Below are 8,376 nucleotides of genomic sequence, written 5' to 3' on the forward strand. Positions count from 1 at the left end.
GTGATTTGAAAGAAAAGTTCGACCGCGGTGCACATAACCTGAAAAAACAAACCACGTACATCGTCGATTGGGCTGCACATCGGTCCCTTGCCACACCACCACGACCATACATGCGTTGGAAGAAGGATAAAGGACATGCAGTATGATACATAACCTAACTATCGCTGTCGCGCTTACTGAACGCTCGCGACGGACGATGATCTTGGCGCGGTGGTCGTCCTGACGAGGTTCCTGGCCATGACCTGGACAAGTCCGTCATCCTCAAAGCCCCTGGCCTCTAATGCTCCAGTTGACGACGAAGTGCTAAGGTTCGTCGGTGCGGTCTGGTGGTGCGCCGCCGGTGGTACACCCGACAGCAGCGCCACCGAGGGGCGCCACCAGTCACCGGCCGCGGTCCAGCCGCTCGGCGAGGATGTGGACGGCGCGTTGTGGTTCCCCCGAAAGTCCGGGAGAACCGGGAGCGGCCTTCATATGACGTGGTGGGGCGCAGCCCTCGGCGACGGGGAGCAACTCGAAGCGAGGCTCTGGACCGAGAAGTTGCTGTTTGCCGACGACGAGGACAACGACGCGGTGGCGGCAGTTGGTTTCGGCGACGGTGAGGACGTGGAGGGAGAGGAGGCGGCGATGGTCAGGTTGAGGCTACTACCGGGCCTCGAGGTCCTCTCGACGATTATGGGGGACGAGGTCGACGAGTAGCGGTCCGGCGACCTGTCCTCCTCGTGGGTAGCGGACGAGCGCTGGTGCCGCAGCAAAAGTACACCACCCAAAGGATGTGTGTCGCGCGAGTCGTCGCCACACTTGCGGGACTCGATGCTGAACCGGTCGTCCTCGGGCCGAGCTGGACTCGGGAAGGGCCGTTCGTCTTCTGGTTTGGCCGACAGGAAGCCTGGCCTCTTTGTCTCCTTCGGTGGACTCGGGCAGCCGCAGTTCACCTTTGGGACACACCGGTATCGTCAATCACCACCAGAGCCACAACAACAAAAGCTCCTACCGAGATTCACGGGAATCGACAAAACAATCCACATGGCACAACCACGCCATTTTCACAAAGCAAAGTAGATTATTATACCCAATGTTTCAATTGACATAAATATAATTGATTCTGCTGGGGTTGTACTAAATGTGAAGAAACGCCGTGGACCTCAGCAATCGGGGGGAGGTAAACGTATAATTACGTAAACGAGCAATCAGTATGTATATTATACTCACCGGCAGCGTGCAGTTGGGGGCGGCGAGGGTGGGCCAAGCCATGGCTTGGTGTCCGGCGTAGAAGCCCCCTCCGGAGCCGTAGATGGCTTGAAAGGCCAAATCGGCGGCCAGTTTGCCGTTGCCAAAGTCGTCGGCCCCGACCTTGTGCTGTATCGGATAGAGCGGGTAGGAAAAGTGCGGGAAGAACCTCGGCAGCTTGAGCTCGTCCGCGTGTGCACCAATCAGGGGATGATTGATCGTCGGGGGCCCCAAAGGCGGTGGCAACAGACCCCGGGATATCGTGTTCAGGTGATGGTGATGATGATGATGTTGCTGCTGGTGGTGGTGATGATCGTTATTCGCCGAGGGCATCGCCAGGGGTGAAAGCGCGAACCCAAACTTGTTTTCCTTCTTAATGACCGATTTCGGCTTGCGCCGCGGACGGTACTTGTAGTCCGGATGCTCCTTCATGTGCAGTGCTCTGGAAATATTTGCATTTTTTTTTTCTCATCACAATAGCTGCTCTTTATGCATCGGGCAAAAAGCACCAGACACTCCACTTATCGCAAGAGAAAAAACAAACCTTCACGAAAGAGTCAACAAGCGCAATGGTGAAAACGCGTGTGTACGTATGTATACACATCTCTGAAACAGACTCGAACATTGTCTCTCGCGGATGGAGAACGTCTCTTTTTTTTTTTAGTCTGTTTACCCAGAGAGCGGTGGATAACGAAAAAAAAAAAAAAAAAAAAGAGCCAAGCGAAATGAGCCTGGTAGGCAGGTCTTATCAAGAGGGGAAACGCTGCGCGTTAGCATCACCTTCGCAAAGAGAGAGGTCGCGTATCGAGATTATATACACGTAAGGCTTCTTCCTAGAAATTTTCACGCGGTCCTTATCGCGTGTGCCCACGCAGGTATACAATGTATGTATATGTGTATACAAGTGCGCGAGTGTGCGTACACCTAGCTACACTCGTTATCGCGGATTTTCGTTGTCTCCCGTTGTTGTTGTCGTCTTCCTTTTTGTACCCCGAAAAGAAGAAGAAGAAGAGAACACGCCAAGACGCGGAGAACGAAGAAGAGCAAACAAGAGGTTTTTATCGAGTGCCTCCCCCCCCCCGTCTCTTTTCTTTCTTTCCCTCCCGAAGCAACGATAACACGACTCCGGTGACGATAACCAAAGCAAGTCTCGAGGCAAATATAGACACTCGGTTTTGATTCGACGATCATACGTATATACATATACACGCGTATCTCTCGATAGTACGGCCAAGGGCAAAGTGCGTACATTGAGCGGATATCGGTGCGTGTACAATCTCGAGGCTGGAATTAACCTTGCGTTTGTTTGTCCGTTGATTCTCGTATATATGTGCGCTTACACCTTGAAACTCGTCGATTGGGCCGCGCGAGATCGACGGTGGTGATTTTTCGTCCCATCCGAGTCGGTCATCTCGAATAAATGGCTCGTACGTTCAAAGGACACACTGCACTTGGTAACAATGGCCACGGAGGAGAAGAGACGCGGGGGTGCCTTTTATTCGCTCGTCAGTCGAGTTCACTCGAACACGCGCTCTCGCACCCCCTTGCTCCTTTCTGTGTATCCCATTATGCGTAGTTCGGCAATGGTCGGGGCGAAAACCGAAACAAAAGTCCCGACACTCGTATGGTAAGGGGACGCCGAGTGTAACGACCCCTTGCCGGCTACTTTTGACCGTGAAAAATACAACCGGGGCCGTGACGCCGGGGCAGCAATCGGCGAGCAATTGCTTCGAAAACTACACTCGGATAATTGTTCCTATACGAGACGATCGGTGGGATCTTTTTAGACTTTACGAGTTTTCACTTTGACCTCGTAATGACGGAAAAGTAAGTGCAAACAGGCGTGTCGGTTTACTTGGAAAAAAAAAAATGGGAAAAACAAATCTGGGGGAATTTCCATGTGGCTACAACGACAAAAAAAAAGGAAAGAAAAGGCACAAAAACTAGGCCACGGAGAAGCCACGACTCACAGCTTTCACAATGACTCGGGTTTTTCTCACATCCTTCGCTTCCATTCACAGCGTAGTCGCGGAGAAAAGCTCTGCCGTTCCATTCTCTTTATCTCACCGGGGTGGAAAAAAAAAAAAAAAGGACCAAGACGTTGCGCATAATGGAGCATTATGCGGAGATACCGGGCGCGCGTATGTGCGTGCACGGCACACCTCCGGCGAGATATTTACAACAAACAGCCGGGCCGACGTTAGGAGAGATAAAAAAAAAAAAAAAAAAAGGAAACGAGGCGCTGAATGCGCGTTTGGTTTTTAATCTCGTGTCCGCCTCTCGGAAGTATTAAACGTTGGGAAGGGGTAAGGCCTGCGAGCGAGGAAACAGCGAGGCCTGTTGTTGGCTTCGATCACGCACCACTGGGTTACTGCTCTTTTTTAATTCACGCGCGACAAAATTCAAATTCGACTCTGCCGCGTAAACACGCTTTTTACGCACCCTCCGAGCGCGTACAGGCTCCTTGGAAAAAAAAAAAGGATCCATACGGGGAGTGATCCAGCGGTCGCGAGCCGAAAAAACAGACGCAGCGTTTATCGCAGCGCGCAAAGATTACGCGAATATGGAAGCCCCGGGGTGCACTCGATGTTTATGCATTTACGCTGAATTATTGTACCTGGGCGAGATAGGAGAGGGGGGTAGGAGCACGCGTTCGCGGCTTCGGCGATGTTTATGCTGATTTACGCTTTGTGCTATCTGCCGGCGACACATTGTCCGGGAATTATTATTCCCGCTGGCAGCACTGCTCTCTTTCCCGGCCGCCGATGCAATACTCCATAGTGGGTGGGTGTGTACGTGTTTGCGCTGGGGATGACTCTCTTTTGTTGTTGTCGCGCGTCGTGGCTCTTGGTGCGGCCGTGCCAAAGTTCTCGCTCGACTCGGTGATTCGGTGATCGGGCGAGTTCTTAACTTTTTACCATTATTTTCTTCTCTCGGTACCATCCACTACTCCCCTGTACTAACTGGTCTTTTTTTTTTTTTTTTTTTTTGGAAAATAGTTCCGTCAGGAATGAAAAAAAAAGAAAAAAAAAAAAATCAAGCGTATACATGTATGAAATGGAAAACCCCGTCCCAGCGAATGGCAATCAAATCGAAAGAGCCAGTGAATCGAGAGAATACACATATTTTTCACGCCCGTGCGTATTGGGGTGTCGGCGTGTGTATAGTGTCGAAAAATCGAGGTGCTCTCTTGAATCCTGATGGCTGATGATGGGGGGTCTTTGTCACGTCTTGGTGCAGGACACCCTTCCCTTCTCTATCGCGCTTAGGGTTGGAGACGTGTATCGCGTTATGGTTCTGTTTCGCTTGGACCAGTGGATATTTACGTTTCAAGCGACGTTGGAAGCTTTGGGTAATTAGCGAAACTAGGATGTTTTCTTATGAAGGGGTTGTTTTTTTTTTTAAATTTATTTATTTTTTTGTTGAAGGATAACGTGTAAAATGTTGGAAAGAGTATTAACCGTAATCATTAGTATCAAAGTTTATAATTTATCTTTTTTTCACAACACACCTTCAGCGCTCGAGTGGAAATCGGTAGTATTTCGGGCTTCACGGAAAAAAAGTTTTATTGGAAGTTACTTTTTTGATCCTCTCGTGATGGTATGATTTTCATTTTTTGTTTTACATTTGATTCAACAGTTTTGGGCGCAGTTGGATAGAGAAAAATACTTTTATTGCTCCAAATATATTCATTTTTCATTAGCTTAACCAGTACACGCTATACTGCGAATTTCACGAAAAAACGTAATTTTGTTGCCGCAAAATCTTATTAGGCAACATAATTAATTTTGAGTAACAAAAATTTCTTCAAGTATGTAAAATCATTTTTTGAATAAATTGTCCCACCACAAATCCAAATGTTATGCCTTTTTCCACCAAATGTCCAAACGCAGCGCTTTTTCAACTCGGGCCTTAAATTGCATACCGGGCACTTGTCATTACGAATGTAATTCTTTCACCGAAAGAACGAACCTCTCTGTACAGCAATAAAAAAAGAAAAAAAAAAAAAAAAAAACGTACCAGTGTAAATCGCAGAGGGAAAAAAAAAAAAAAAAAAAAAACACCTCCCGGAGAAAGCGCAGCGTTCTCGAGCAAGTAAACATACACAAGCGCACATACTCGCACGCGCGTCCCTGAAAAGCATGGCAAAAAGAGAGGCAGAGCCAGGCGCCAAATCCTTTTAAATCCACACAATTGCGACAATGGGGCTTTATTTGTTATCTCGAGGGCCACATTGTGACTCCCAGAGAGAGAGAGAGAGAGGGCGGGCTAGCGCGCGTCTCGGACAGATTACAGTGCAGCGCCCGGCCCCCGAAGTAAAAGGGAGATACGGAGGAGGGTGCGCGCGAGCGTGACGACTACTCGCACGCGCGTCCCTCCTCCTCCTCCTCCAAGAAGAGAGAAAGGCCGTGGCGGGCCTTTTCTTCCTCGCGACCGCCGTAAAAATGGATTTGGCAGCGAGCTCTTTTCCCTCCTTCGTCACGCGAAAGGGTTTCTTTTTTTTTTTTTTTTTTTTTTTTTTTACCTCCCCTTTACATCCCATACGCGCGTCAACCACGTATTATCCTGATTCCTTTCAATTTGTTTTTCGCCAGAGTTAAACCTTCTCTTGTTTTTTTTTTTTTGTTTTTTTTTTTCCACAACGCGCGTGTGTTTCCGACTATACATTACCAGTGCCCCTAAGAAGATTATAAGCGGGAGACGCGCCAAATATTCGACGCCGCAGGCTTTTTCCATTGTTCGGCTGGTTTTTCACGCGCGATTAGCCACAGGGTGTTTCCTTCCCCCTCCCCCACCCCTGGAAAAGCACTGGTTATTTTTGCAAAACATTAACATTTGCTCGATCGCGACTCCCAAACGGAGCGCTCTCTTACATATATCTGTACAAAGGTATGTAGATTGTTCACGCCTATGCGGTTAATATATTACGTTTCACAAGCTACAGCCGTGTTTTACACGATTGCCGATCGATCGGCACTGACGTGAATGGGACTCGGTGTTTTTTCTCGATCCATCTCTCGCCTTTTGAATAAAAAAAAAAAAAAAAAAAATGCGCGTCCTTTCAATTTCCTGGCAAGACAGCCTCGAAGGAGGGATACGCGTATACCGGGGGGGGGGGGGAAGAAAAATCCTCGCACTCGGAGAATAAAAGAAGGATTTTCACTCGCGATCGAGGTAAATACACACACGCAACATCACGTATATTCGATTCGGGCTTACTTTCACGCTCGCGAGACTCTGCCCGGTGTCGCGCGCTATGACGCCGTGACTGCCTCTGGTGAGAACAATTCGGTGAAATACCAGGTATATAGATATGTAATCGGTTTACTCCTTTTTATATTCCCCCGCCCCACACACACGCGAGCGAGGAAAATAAAACTACGTATTTCGCGTTTTCGTTTCCACTCGTATACGCATCGTCATGCAGCATCGCCGCACACAAGACCTTCACGAGATATTATACATATAAATCATAACAAAAAAAAAAAAAAGAAAAATTCACATGTAAACGATCCATAGTGAAAAACACAAAAGAGTCGCACGCGTTCCAGCCAAATAAACTCATTGCAGCGATTAAATATTCATGGCCGACAATAAAGAGCAGAGGGAGGGATGGGCGTGAGATAACACAGGGGGTACAAATTTATATATAAGCTTTTATATAGCGTACTCGACCGACCGGGGCCCGTCCCCTTGTACATATGTATATTATATTCATTGTCTCGTGCACGCGACTTTAGATAAAGGACGCAACGCAGGAGCAGCCGGGGTTTATCAATTGCACCAACATTATGTTGTATACGACGGAGCGAGGATGGACGCGTCGGGCGCAGAGTTGCGTGAAATTGGATCAAATTGATACGAATCGGGAGTGAAATTCATAAAAATGTATTGATAAAATCTCTTACCTGTGCAAATCGAAGTGACTTTCCCGCGGAGGAAGGGGTGTAAAAGAGTCACACGTATAGGCCCCGGAACGAGCGATAAAGGGATCGGTTGTTCGGAGGGGGGGGGAGATAGTCACAAAACACCCATAGACACACACGCGTACATTACATATAGCTTAAGCAACAATGCACGGTATTATGAGCCGGTTGTAACTGTCGCTGCAGTGGAGAGGGCAGGCAGCCCCTTCTTTTCTCGCGCTGTATAACTTTCCAACCCCGTCGTATTATTGTTATCATTATTATGCTCTCTCACCCCCCCCCCACCCTCTAGTGCAATAATTTTAGTCTCTTTCGAGTGTACAAGAGCTGTGTAACTCTGTAGCGTGGGCTCCTAAAGTGCAATTAGTTCATGTGTATGTATGTACTTGTAAAAAAATAGAAAGAGAGAGAGAAAAAGAGAGAGTAGGATTCAAGGGGTTCGTCGGTGCGGTCCGATCAATCGGTACGGTGATTGAGCCACTTCTAAGGGGCTGGTAAATCTGCCCTTTGTGCTCGGGATTTGTTGTCGCTAATTTCATTTTCTCTTTCTTTCTCTTTTTTTTTTCTGGGTTGGCCCTCACATTCAGTCGATTCTTTCAAACGAGGGTTTTGTTTGCTCGGTATTGCTCAAGATTATGTGGATAAGCGTTGGAAAAAATCACATGGTCACCGTAAGCCCGAGTTTTTGGTAATGAAGGACAATAGCCTCACCTCAATCGTTTGGCCTCGTCGATGAAGGGCCGCTTCTCACCTTCGCTGAGTAACTTCCACTCGGCGCCCAGTCGCTTCGATATCTCGCTGTTGTGCATCTTTGGGTTCTCTTGGGCCATCTTTCGCCGCTGTCCCCGTGACCAGACCATAAACGCGTTCATCGGCCGCTTTATGTGGTCGCTGTGTATCGCCTTTGACGACATATTTGCACTTTTTTTTAAATTTCAATCCAAAATAACCTCCTACTCCGACAACCGATCCGACAACCGGTTTTTGGTTAGTTTTACAACGACGGCGATTGTTCACTTTTTCCGCTCACCATCACCGCGCACCTGCGCGCTTCTCTTTTTTCGCTTTCATGTTCCAATGACTTTCCTTTTTTTCCACTATTTTCCTAAAAAACCAAGGAAAAACCTGTTGAGAGTAAAAAAAAAAACACCCATATAGTACAGAAAAGAAAAAGCAGGTATATATTTACCTCAGTCCATGCCCAAGATGGGACCCGCAGCCG

At 48.0% G+C, this 8,376-nt stretch overlaps 1 protein-coding gene across 1 annotated transcript; it reads right to left on the reverse strand.

Moving 5' to 3' along the window:
• Positions 1 to 408: 408 nt before the first annotated feature.
• On the reverse strand, positions 409 to 8,068 carry LOC106635688 (uncharacterized). Its single transcript, XM_014347800.3, has 3 exons — positions 7,866 to 8,068; positions 1,210 to 1,669; positions 409 to 932 (listed from the first exon to the last, which is right to left on the reverse strand). Exons 1-3 carry the CDS (start codon positions 8,066 to 8,068, stop codon positions 468 to 470), a joined length of 1,128 nt encoding a protein of 375 aa, XP_014203286.2. The 3' UTR covers positions 409 to 467.
• Positions 8,069 to 8,376: the final 308 nt, after the last annotated feature.

Source organism: Copidosoma floridanum, unplaced genomic scaffold (genome assembly GCF_036245765.1).
Source record: "Copidosoma floridanum isolate Cflo_tuat_1 unplaced genomic scaffold, Cflo_Japanese_pri ptg000021l, whole genome shotgun sequence".
NCBI lineage: Eukaryota > Metazoa > Arthropoda > Insecta > Hymenoptera > Encyrtidae > Copidosoma > Copidosoma floridanum.